Source organism: Marmota monax, unplaced genomic scaffold, assembly GCF_021218885.2.
Source record: "Marmota monax isolate L192 unplaced genomic scaffold, Marmota_monax_Labrador192_F-V1.1 WCK01_AAM20220418_F8-fsc00027, whole genome shotgun sequence".
In the NCBI taxonomy this organism is placed as follows: domain Eukaryota; kingdom Metazoa; phylum Chordata; class Mammalia; order Rodentia; family Sciuridae; genus Marmota; species Marmota monax.
Window position 1 is genome coordinate 16,508,571 of NW_026694617.1, and position 12,202 is coordinate 16,520,772.

At 38.6% G+C, this 12,202-nt stretch overlaps 1 protein-coding gene and 1 pseudogene across 1 annotated transcript in view; one reads left to right on the forward strand and one right to left on the reverse strand.

The window, feature by feature from the left end:
* Positions 1 to 1,182: 1,182 nt before the first annotated feature.
* The window catches only part of Rbm28 (RNA binding motif protein 28), a 30,430-nt gene continuing 19,410 nt past the window's right edge, over positions 1,183 to 12,202 (reverse strand). Inside the window, exons 13-19 of the mRNA XM_046422450.1 lie at positions 11,598 to 11,662; positions 9,682 to 9,840; positions 7,685 to 7,834; positions 7,282 to 7,356; positions 4,822 to 5,078; positions 4,109 to 4,208; positions 1,183 to 1,833 (exon numbers count right to left, since the gene is read on the reverse strand). Of these exons, the coding sequence (XP_046278406.1) occupies positions 1,699 to 1,833; positions 4,109 to 4,208; positions 4,822 to 5,078; positions 7,282 to 7,356; positions 7,685 to 7,834; positions 9,682 to 9,840; positions 11,598 to 11,662 (941 nt within the window). The 3' untranslated portion in view covers positions 1,183 to 1,698. The remainder of the gene's footprint in view (positions 1,834 to 4,108; positions 4,209 to 4,821; positions 5,079 to 7,281; positions 7,357 to 7,684; positions 7,835 to 9,681; positions 9,841 to 11,597; positions 11,663 to 12,202) is intronic.
* Positions 3,296 to 3,611, forward strand: LOC124077915 (large ribosomal subunit protein eL37-like; annotated as a pseudogene).

The following is a 12,202-nucleotide window of genomic DNA, read 5'->3' on the forward strand; positions in this document are numbered from 1 at the left end:
TATGAAAATTTCAAAATGTTCATACAAGCAGAAAGAATAGTGTAACAAATCTCCATTTACCCATGACCAGCTTCAACAACAATTAACTCATGACCATTTCTGCTTCCATGTGGCATTCTGGTTTCTTTCACCTACTTGGTCATTACATTTGTCCTGCATGTGTGAACTGGCCAGCTCAGAGTACTAGCAGCTCCTTCACCTGAGACCTTACATGTTTACTATTAAGACAGCCCAATGGTCCCTTTGCACATGTCAGGGCCAGACTGCTGCTTTCTAACATGAATTCAATTGACTCCCACCCTCTCACCAGAAGTTATGCAATGGGATTTTAGACCCCAGCTCAGTTTGTCTCCAGTGATTTTCATCTTTCAGACTCAGCCCACTACTCATGCCATCAGGATCCTTGTGGACCTTGACTCTAATATTTCAGCCCCTAGCCCCTACCCTTTCTTTAGAAAAGAGAGAGAAGGAATATGAATATTATAAGAATGAAATAGAGGGCTGGGGATGTGGCTCAAGCAGTAGCACACTCGCCTGGCATGCGCGGGGCGCTGTGTTTGATCCTCAGCACCACATAAAATAAAATAAAGATGTTGTGTCCACCGAAAACTGAAAAATAAATACTAAAAAATTCTCTCTCTCTCTTCTCTCTCTCTCTCTTAAAAAAAAATGAAATAGAGGGGCCGGAGTTGTAGCTCAGTGGTAGAGCACTTACCTCACACGTGTGAGGCACTGGGTTCAATTCTCAGCACCATATAAAAATAAGTAAATAAAATAAAGGTCCATCAACAACTAAAAATTTAAAAAAAAAATTAAGAATGAAGGAAGAATTTAGAGCAGCAAAGGATCAGAGAGAATAGTTAGTTAAACCCTTATTCTACAGGTGAAGAAACTAAGACCCCCAAAGAATCCACAGGGTGATGGTACTTAGCCTTAGAGGGACCTGGGCTTCATGTTCACTGTTTTTTCTACCACAGCTACTAGCTCTGAGTCCCCAGCAAGAGCTTCATGACAGAAATGCAGGTCATCACTGGCCAGGCGAGTGTCTCTAGCCACAGCAAACTGATCTCTAATCAGCTATCAGCCATTACCCTTTCATAATAGTAGACACTTAGCAGGTGCTGCTCTGTGCCTGGCCCATTGCCCTCAACTGCTTTCCAATTCAAGTGTCTCCACCTTGCATTGATTATATCAACAATTTTATTTTTTTCTGCTTTTACTTAGTCAACTCCTACAGCATACAGTTCTATAGAGCTGAACTAGTTAGGAATGTCAAAATGTTAATAAATAATAAAGGATTTAATATTAGAAATGAGACATAGTCTGTTTTTGAAAGAATCACAATATTTCATTTAGAGGATGTTAACAAATTATACATTTTAAAAACTCAGTGCTCCAGAATGCTTTTTTACAATTAATTCCATTTGAGAAACAGAATAAAAATGGACAATAATAGACACAACTTCACACAATAATCTGGCTAATATTGCAAGAACCATCATGATGTTTTTCAGATATTTCTTTGTGGCTAACTAGCCACATACTGGAGGATGAACCAAAGTTCAGATGTGCACAGTCCAGGGAGCCTCCTAACAGAGTGGGTGCTCTCAGGGATCTTCTTTCCCTCAGTGAAAGACATGGGTTAAGAGCTTTACCAGAAAGTACATGCCTGACTTCTTACCCAGTCTGCTAGCAGCATCAACTGTCAAACCATTTGCTCCTCTTTGCAAGAGGTGCTCCTGTAGAAGGTCCCAATAATTTCCGCTTATACTGTTCGACCAACTGGTTGAAGTGGACTTCTGTCTTATTTTCCTTAGCTTTTTTCCTAGGTACCTACAAAGTAAAGGAAAGAAGACATAAGATAATCAGTTTCAAACACTAAATATCACCTTACCTTTAAGTCAACGAAGAGAGAAAATAAGGAGCTATAGAGATCACACCCCTCCAAGAAGAGATAGACCTTCAGAGAGAGACCCTTAAAGAGAAAAGCTCAAAAGGAATCATCCATTGGTCCATCCATCAGAGCAACAGCACATGGGAGCAGAGCTTGCTGAAAGTCTTGGAGCCTCTCCCATTCTAGCTCCCATTCACTCACTTTAACCTCAACACAGTCCAGAGTATGGACATTCTTGCTTGCTCCAGTCCTCACCAAGAATACCACTTGGGCTGGAGTTGTGGCTCAGTGGTAAAGTGCCTGCCTCGTATGTGTGGGGCACTGGGTTTGATTCTCAACACCACATATAAATAAATAAGTAAAATAAAGATCCATCAACAACTAAAAAAAAATATATTAAAAAAATAAAGAATATACCACTTAAGGGATTTCAGAAATGGATCTCTAATATCATGTGATATAGCCAGAAATTTCCCAGAAACAGATTTCTTAGGTAGGATGAGAAATTAATGCTTCCTTTAACCTTAAAAGAAATGGAATAGGGAAGGTAGAAAAAAATTTGACCTCAAATGTTCAAGAACACAGGATAAGTATTTTCTACTAAAAGGAACTAGGGCTCCTTAGAAAAATGGCTAATGCCAGGACTAGGAAAAAGCATATAAGACAGATAAGGTCATGTCAGATGGACTCAGAAGCCAATCTGAAGGGGCTTCTTTTGGCCTATGATAGGACAAGCATGATAATAGCACTGGACTGAAACACATCAAATATATGGAAACCAAGAATTCCAAAATACTAAAAAATTCTTATTGGTTGCCATAGGAAGTTGGTAGGGCAACAGCTTATTACTCTGCAAACCAATACACAGAGAAAATTAAAAAGTGAACAGTTACCCTGCCTTTCTCATACAAACGGTATTTGGTGGTAACCCCCCAATTTTTTTGCCTACAATTTGCAATGCAAAAAGGTTGAATGAACAATAAAATCACTTTTCTGCAACCCATAATGAAATAATGGGTCTAAATAGCACTCAGCAATGATTGCTAAAACCATAGATAAAAGGTTGGTGGGAGGGCTGGGAATGTGGCTCAAGTGGTAGTGCACTCGCCTAGCATGCGTGAGGCACTGGGTTCGATTCTCAGCACCACATAATGTAAAATAAAGATACTGTGTCGACCTAAAAAAACTAAAAAAATATATATATTTTTTTAAAAAAAGGTTGGTGGGAAACTTTCTAAATCGAGGTAGATAATTTTTACATTACTGACCAATATCCACATCACTAAAAAGGGGCAACCAAGTATGATGTCTGTGATGCAAGGAAGCATACAGCACCATCCATGAAATACACTTGTCAAGAAAACTGAACTTGAGCTCTTTGGTTTCCACAGCAGAAGGGAGATGACAAAGGGAATGTCATCATTTGGCAAGGGCAATAATACACACATTGTGCCACCACTGGAGCTCTAAGGCCTACCACCTTTAGAAGTCAACCTGTTGCAAATGTGGCTACCCTGCCAAGAGCTAGAGAAAGTATAACTGGCGTGCCAAGACCAAAAGATAAAACAGCACCAGGACTGGTCTAATGAGGCACCTAAGAATTTTATACCACAGATTCAGGCATGGATTCTGTGAAGGAACAACTCCTAAACCCAAGAGGTCAACTGTTGTAGCATCCAGTTCATTTTGAGAATTTCAACAATTAACCATCCAATAAATGTTCTGGTTTTTAAAAGAGAAAAAAAAAAACTGAATTTGAGCTGCTATTCCTATCAATTGAAAGGCAATATGTGGTGTCATAGGGACAAGTTCAGTGATATCACAAAGTGGCTAAACTCAAAATCAATTATATTTTAGGGCAAATGACCTAAAAAAATTAACAACATGGAAAAAAAGGGGCATGGAAAGAAAGAGGGCTACTATAGAATAAAAGAAGACTGAAGAAATACAAAACCCAAAGGTAATATATGAACTTTGATGGATCCTGACCAAGGCTATCCAAGCATTAAAAAATATTTTTGAGACAATTAGGGAAATTTTGATATGGGCTATGCATTAAATGATATTAAGAAGTTTTTATTAATTTCAGTAGATGTGACAGTGCTGTAGTCCTATGCAATTGCAATCCAGAATACATTTGCTCAACTAACCCAGGTATGAGAGTGCTGCCAGCCTGGGAGACTCACCATAAAGTATGTACCCTGAAGAACTCACCTGCTTGGAAGATAACTGCTTTTTCTCTTGCTTCCACTGGTTTTTCTGAGTCTTTGGCTTCTTGGGACGGAGGGACTTCACTTTACCTTTGTCCCGCAACCTGAAATAAGACATCCAATTAAATATCACCCTGAGTCTTTCCTCTAATTGGTATTCCTGGGCTCTCTTGAGTCCCAGAGATAAATTCCTTTTTTATTCAAACTCTTTCTAGGCCCAGGATAAGTTGAGTCACTCTAAAATGGGATTCTGGAACAGATGATCCTAAGGATCAACATTTGTGTACTTATCAGGTTTTGTTGTTGTTTAAATCATGGGAATGACAAAGACCTTCATTACTTACTAAATATTTTATAAAAATCTACATTTACACATAGCACTAATCTGGCACCCCAAACAGAAGTTACAGGTGAGCTTCAAGTATATGGCGTCAGCTGACAGAACTAGCCATCTGGACAGGAGGAAGCTCTTCAAAAGAGAAAAATGGCATAAAAGCCTGCCCTGGAAGGCTCCTCTGAGGCTCCCTCTGCCATTTGATCCAAGAGTAACTTCTCTGCTGGTGTAGAAAAACTTGTGTGTTAATCCCATGTGGAACCAGCATAGCACTAAAAATCCCTTTCATCCAATCCAAATAAATGCCACAGAAGGGAAAAGAGCTGCACAAAAACAAATGTGCCCAGAGTTGCCCTGTTCCATGCCACCCTCCTGCATCTCACCTAATTTTGGGGCCTCGGTGTGAGGGAAGCACCAGGACCTTTCTTCTCTTCTTTCCATCAGGCAGCTCCACCTGCTCCACTTCAGCCTTGGTCTGGAACCCTGTCCATGAGGTAGAGCCTGACTTTCCCTTCTGGGCTGGGGGTTTCTTGCTTTGTTCCTGTGTGTGAGTCTGGGCTGCCTTCTGTTGCTTGTCTTTTCCAGGCTCTTTTGGCTCCTTTTGGGGCTTATTGGTTGCAGGCTTCAAACTCATTTTTTGCTGCATAAAACAAGAAACTGCCGTCTGGTTTCTGGATAAGGTTTGTTTGCTGGAAATACTCAGCAGAAGTGGAGCTTTATGTGAGTTTGGTGAAAGAAGGGGAATTCTTTCCCCACACGGTTGGAGACTATAGAAAAATAAATACAAGCAGTTCACAAGCCCTACTATAGTAACAGATAGTTACTGGGTGGGGGACACAAAACAACCATTACCCTTCCCATAACACAGAAACAGGCATAGAGTAACTTGCCCAAGACTCAAAAGCCAGTAATGAGGGAAAAGTACAAAATGGGTAACACACATGAAAGAGGAATACCAAGAGAAGAAAGCAAGCAACAAAAGAAATATTTAAAGTAGTAAAGGCTAAGGATTTTTAAAAAGTAATAACAGACATAAAACCACATATAGGAGCTAAGAAAAAAAACAAATACCCCAAAACCCATATCTAGGCATATCATAGTCAAATTGTAAAAAACTGAAGACAAGACCTTGAAAGAAACAAAAAGAAAAAATCTTATCTCTAGAGGAATAAGGGTAGATTACACTAAACACTGAATTTCTCTCCAGAAATCATGTAAATAAGAAAAGAGTAAAGTGGGGTATTCAAAATTCTGAGGGAAAATAATCACCAACCTAGAATTATGTATCCAACAAAATAATCTTTAGAAATGAAGGAGAAATAAAGACTTTCTGAGGAAATTTGTTACCGGGAGATCTACCTTGTAAGAAACGCTAAACAAATTTCTTCAGAGAGAAGGAAAATGACACAAGTCAGAAATTCAGATCTAGATAAAGGAAGAGCATTAGAGAAGACATAAAGGAAGTGAAGAAAAAAAAAAGATGCTATGGCTTCAAAGGAAGACATAAGTAATGTTACAGATTTATTTGTAATTAAGTCAAAGAAAAAGAAGATTCAAGAAAAATAATGTAACAATAGGAGTTTGCTATTATGCCCTTTCACCTTAAAATGTCCAGATAGGTACAGTTACAACCAACACTGATTATATGCCAGTCTATTTCTAAATAGTGAAGCTATAGATATAACAAAACAAATGGAGATTAGAGACGCATACACAAATAAAGCAAAGTAAAAAACAAAGTCATTTAAGAAAGTTAAAGTAATGAGGACTTATCTGAGAGGTAGAAAAACATAACTCATTTGATCTGAATATGGAAATAAAAAGTATCTGTTTTGAGTTAAGGTTGAAAGGGGCATTTTTACACAGAAGGAGTAGTATGTACATAAGGGCAAAGAACAATGTGAAAAAACAAAGCCAGCAGCTTAAGAGTCACTAATCAAGCAATGGCTAAAGGCATTAAATAATTCTATCATGTGTAATAACAAAATTAACCTGAACAATAGCCAGATCCCAAGTTCTCCAACCCACAGTCACTGTCTTAACCACTAAAATTGCTCATCTCTTAGTCATGCTCTTGGTAGAACCATAAAGACTATGAATATTCACTATATATACAAGTTAAGGTATGATACTGATAAGAGCTATAAGAGGAAGATGGGCAGGAAAATGACAATGCAGTAAGGTAGGCAATGACAAGTGTCATCTCATTTAATCCTCACAGCCAAGTGAGGCAGATATTGTCAACCCATTTTACAAAATGAGATTCTGAGTGATAATAACTTACCAAGGAATATATAGCAAGAAAGAAGCAAAACTAGAGTTTGAACACAAGTTCAAACTTCCCAAAATCTCTATTTTCCATTTACCATGCTAGATTAAAAACAGTTCTAAAGAGACTGGGGTATAGCTCAGTTAGTAGAGTACTTGCCTCACATGCACAAGGCCCTGGGTTCAATCCCTAGCACCACAAAAAAAAAAAAAAAAAGTTCTAAAACTAGCAGGCATCATGTTTCTGGAGCTATCTAAGAAAAAAGAATTCTAGAAGGGACACTGAAACCTACATTAATGTAAAACCATAACAACATCCATTACGTTTGACATGTCCCACACAAACCTATACACAAACTATTGACTGCTTCCTCCATCCTCCCTTTATCTATGGAGCTATCACAAGACAGCCAGCAGAGGAGAAAATGGCCTAAAGAGCCTTAGGGAATTGAAAGTAAAGGGTGAATAACCTTAATTGGGCTGAGAATTGCTCTAAGGGAGCAGAAGCACAAACTGAAGAAATTTTAAGTTTAAATAACTATGTCCTTATAAAAAATATTAAGTTTTTTTTTTACCAGACTGCGCTGGATCCTTAGTTCCTTTATTTTAAGTTTCCTTCGATCTTCCAAAGAGAACTCCACTATTGGTCTCTGTGACAGAAAGAGACAAGAACAACATTCATTAAACTTTTTTGGGGGGTGGGGTGGGTAGAGTGGGGTGCTGGGGATTGAACCCAGTGCAAATTTAGACTTTGATCTGTGAGTAAGTACCTACCCCCACAAACCAGAGATTACTACTCACTAGCTCTACTTAAAGGTAAGGAGCCAGTCTGCAAGCAGTCTATCCATTTTAGAGCTCCTTATAATCATTTTACCACCTGGAATAACCACTCATATCTCCTCCTCCACCCCATCCACTAGCTATTCTTTTCCACAGGTGGCTCCAAGGAAACAAGTCTCTCTGAAGGATGAGGCTTACCTTTTGAGTCCCAAAGATTTCTGGATTGTTGTTGATGTGGCGGAGGGCTCTCAGAGCATGCTCGTGCTCCTGGAACTCTGCAAAGGCATAGCCCAGGGACTGGACCTTTGTTTTTCCATGAACTCCTTTAAGGTCTCGCATCACTCTACACTATGAGTAGAATGAGAAAAAGAAACAGCAATTACTTAATGATAAGCCTTGCCTGACATAAACTGCTTTAACAAAATCAATAAGAAATGAGCTTATGGCCTGGGAATATGGATCAGTACAGTGCTTGTTTAGCATGAAGGCAGAGTTCAATCCCCAGCAAAACACACAAAAAAGAAGAAAATCAGTTTATAAAAAGAGAATCTTCATTTATGCTACCATCATAAAAAACATACTAAAATAATATTTCTAAGTGTCCATCTAATTAGAATACACCCACTGAGAGCAGATTATTTTCCTGTTTACTAAGAATTTATAGACATCAACACAGACCCATAAATAAGCACATAAATACAATAAAACTTGCCAAGGCAAGTTTATAGCAGTTAACTATTCACAATATATACAAGCTGAGAGGCATATGGCACTCCACACTGTATAACAATTTATCACTGTGGATGGAAAACTGTCCATAGATCTCATCACTAAAGCAAGGCCCAGGAAGGGACTTATTGAAAGAAGGAGGGAAGGCCAGTGGCTTTGGGTGAGAAAGACATTTCTGGTATGAGAGCGAGCCTTCCAACTTCTAGACTCAGAAATACAGAAAGAAGTTTCAGCTCTCTGCTCAAAATCAGATCCTCTTTTTTCCCCAAATTCTTAAGCAAGATGTGGTAAGTACTGGACCACTGAGGTATGGTAGGATATAATGAGAAAACTGACCATTTATATTCAATTACTCCTGAAAGCTGTCATTCCCTTAAAACGGAGAAGTCTAAGTATTGGGAACACATGGAGTCTATATTTGATTTTTGTTCAGTATCCACTGTGTGTCTAGATACTATTGTGTGCACCAGTGGGGAATCAAGAGAAGTATACAATGAGTTCCTGTCCTCAAGATGCTTAATGTCTTACTGAATCACTATACTTATATAAACCAAAAAATAAAGAGAAAAATCCAATATAATGCACACATTATAGAATACAGAGATTTTGCTACATTCTCACAGGTTTTAAATAGACACTAAGTATTGTGGAAGTTGATGAGAGGTTACTGGCATGGACCCTAAGCCAGTAACACTTCTAGCAGTTTTACTAGGAATGTTGGTGAGATATATGCTGATATATTCACACTTTCTCACATCATTTCCTAATATCAACATATACATTTTAAAGAGGATTTCAGTGCTTAAAACAGTTTATGGTGATAAAACAGAGCAAAGCAGACCCCAAATATTGGCCGTGGTACTTTTAAAATAAATACTAATGAAAAATTATTATGTGCTATACCAAGGATTGGGGATAATAACAGTAGCTCTCGAAGAGTTCAGTCTGGTTTTTCAGGCCAGTGTTAACAGTAAGTCCTATGAAAGAGACACAGAGGAGAGGATTCAGCACTCATGTGGAGTTGAACCAAGACCTAGTATGAACTATTGAAGACATGCATGGCCCCTCTGCTCAACATGGGGTACTAGGGGCTCTTTCCATTGAGTAAGACCCTAATTAGAAATAAAATGCTCTTCTAAAGAGCAAAGCACAAAAATTATTTTCTCTGCAAGAAAATTCACAATACAGCACCCAGTATGATGCTGAATACATAGCAGGCATTTAATAAATGCTTGCTAAATTAATTCACGAGGATAGAGACTTCCTCACATTCTGCTGTAATTTGGTCAGATGGAAGACAGTTCTCATAAGACAGACAAAACAAAAATGACTGCTGAATCCAGTGTTACATGCTGACACTGTGTTAAAAAGAAAATCTGTTAATATGTCAGAATCCTAGCCAGAAATACACAGTTAATAAACCCAGGATGAGAATGGAAGTTCTGAATGCATGGGGCAACTCTCACCTCCTTGATGCGCACCCCCTTCTCTCCTCTAGTGGCATTCAGCAGCAGTTTCCTGAGCCATTTGTCATCCACAGCCTTTGGGAGATTGTGCAGGCAAAGCCTGGTCCGGGAAACAAAGATATTCTGGTCCTTGAGTTTCTGATGTTTCAGTAGTTCAAACTAAAAAAATTACAAATTGTTAATAGTAGAACCCATCCTTTAAAAAGGCAGACATAAATTCTATAGATGGAAAGAACCATGATCCTCATCCCAAAATCACATATAGAAAAAGAAAGAAAACTAACAACCTTAAAGCCTTTTAATAACCAGCACAAGAAAAGAAAGGTTTAAGGAGGTTAGACAGTGGGTAGGTAGTGGAAAGATCATGGGCTCTGGAATCAGATCTGAACTAGAAAGCTGTCCAACTGCAGAAAAAACATGAAATTTTCAAGACTCAATTTTTCATTCACAAAATGGAACTGCAGATAAAATATAGTCTGTCTCTCAGTACTAACATGAGACCAAAATTAGATTACTTACACACACACATACAAATCCCTGTTTCAAAATATTGCCCAGAGCAAAAAGAATGAATATTGTGGCTAATGTTTATGCCCAGTGCTCATCTACCCACTAACTCAAACTAATTATCTGGAGCTTCCTTCCAAAAAGAAATAGGACTTATTTAAAGCATAGAACAGTGTCTTGACTCAACTCTGCCACCCTGAGGCAAAGACACATCCATGACCACAAAATCAAATTCCGCTCTAGAGGCAATTCCCTCAACTACACTGCCAGAAACAGCGGTTCCCTGGGTGACCTGCCTAAGAAACAAAATGAAGGATGACATTCTTCTGCTAGTTTGTTTTTTTTTAAACTAGGTTAATAGGATAAAAAGCTCTCGGTTAATTTTTTTCTCTTTTATCAAGTCTTCTCAGTCCTGCTGCTCCTTGTTTGGTAAAGGTATATACAAGTTGCAAAATAAACAAATACTTTGAAAATGAATACTAAAGGGACATCTGAAGAGGCTATCATGTCTAAGTTCAACAGACTATTTTTCTCCCAGGAAAAGCTGTGCCTGCTGTGAATTTATAATTACTACACATAATCCAGTGAACTTTTCACTGGATTTAGAGCTAATTTTCAAAATTAGCTCTAAAATTCAATATGTCATCATTGCATTTTAGTCAGAAAAGGGCACACCATGTTCCCTCAAATACCAAGATTTCTTGATGTTCACTACAAAAGAAACTGAACACTAGTATAAAACCTGTGCACACTGAAAAAAAGAAACAATGTTCCTGGTTGTCATTATATCCTTACCTCTGTTCATTATTTCCCAAACTTTAAGGTCTCACAGTTAATGCTGTTAACAGTTATGGTTTTTCTTGGGGGGGAGGCAGTTTATAGGAGATTGAACCTAGAGGCTCTGAACCACATCCCCAGCCCTTTTTTGAGATGGGATATTGCTAAATTGCTAGGGCTGGCCTTGAACTTGTGATCCTCCTGCCTTAGCCTCAGGAGCTGCTGGAATGACAGGCATGTGCCATAACATCAGCTATCAGTTAACAGTGGAAACTCCTATAATATAGAATTTTACTACAACAATTTTATAAACTGGAGTTATCACCCCTTCCCCAATGACATCTTAGCTGCTCCTTTCAAACCCACATCTCCCCCATCCTAATACTCTAACCTATATAGCTCTTCCTTTCTGATGCTACTCTACATTTACAATTATACATAGTCCTAGCCTTTACATGTCTACTGCATGATCCAGCAGTGAACTTCTTAGCAGATGCTTACTGATGAAAAACTAGGAAAACAAAAATAAGATTCAGTTATTATAATGGCATATAATACTGCATCTAATAATTGTTTTTGACCGACTTTAAACCATGGAGCCTTAAAAGTAGGCTGGTGCCTAATTTGCTTACCCGTTCTCGTTTGGCCATATCAGCAGCACTCACACCCTCGGCTGCCTTCGTCCCAGCACGGATCACTGCAGAAAGAGGAAAAAAGGCCAAGATATCACCAAGGGAATTTTCACTGAGCAACAGGAGGAATGTGATTTGAATGATGCAAACTCTGTACAGGGCCCAGAGGACTGTGCTGGCCAGAACATGTTATCATTTGGTCAGGTCCAAAAATAGGCTACAGGGCTAAGTTCTGGACTTAGAGCTACTCTTAAGGACTAAAACTCTCAATATTTTGTGACTTTGTTCTCTTCCTTTTCTCCCTTCAAAGAAGTTTCATATATAGGCACAATACTAACCGAAAAACCTGGAGAAAGTTCTGAAAATAAGTACAATGTAAGGATTATGAATGTACCACCTATAACCAGCCCCTTAAACTTAGCTGCCTCTCATGTACCAGGGGCCATCACTCAGCACTGAGATAAGTCAGACTAGAGAACACATCCGTTGTTATAGAGGTCTAGGATCAAAGGCTACTAGTTGAGACTATGCAGGAAGCAAGCTGATAAATACCATGTGACCTAGAAAAAAGGATTTTTTTTAACTTATGCTAATTTCTGGTTACC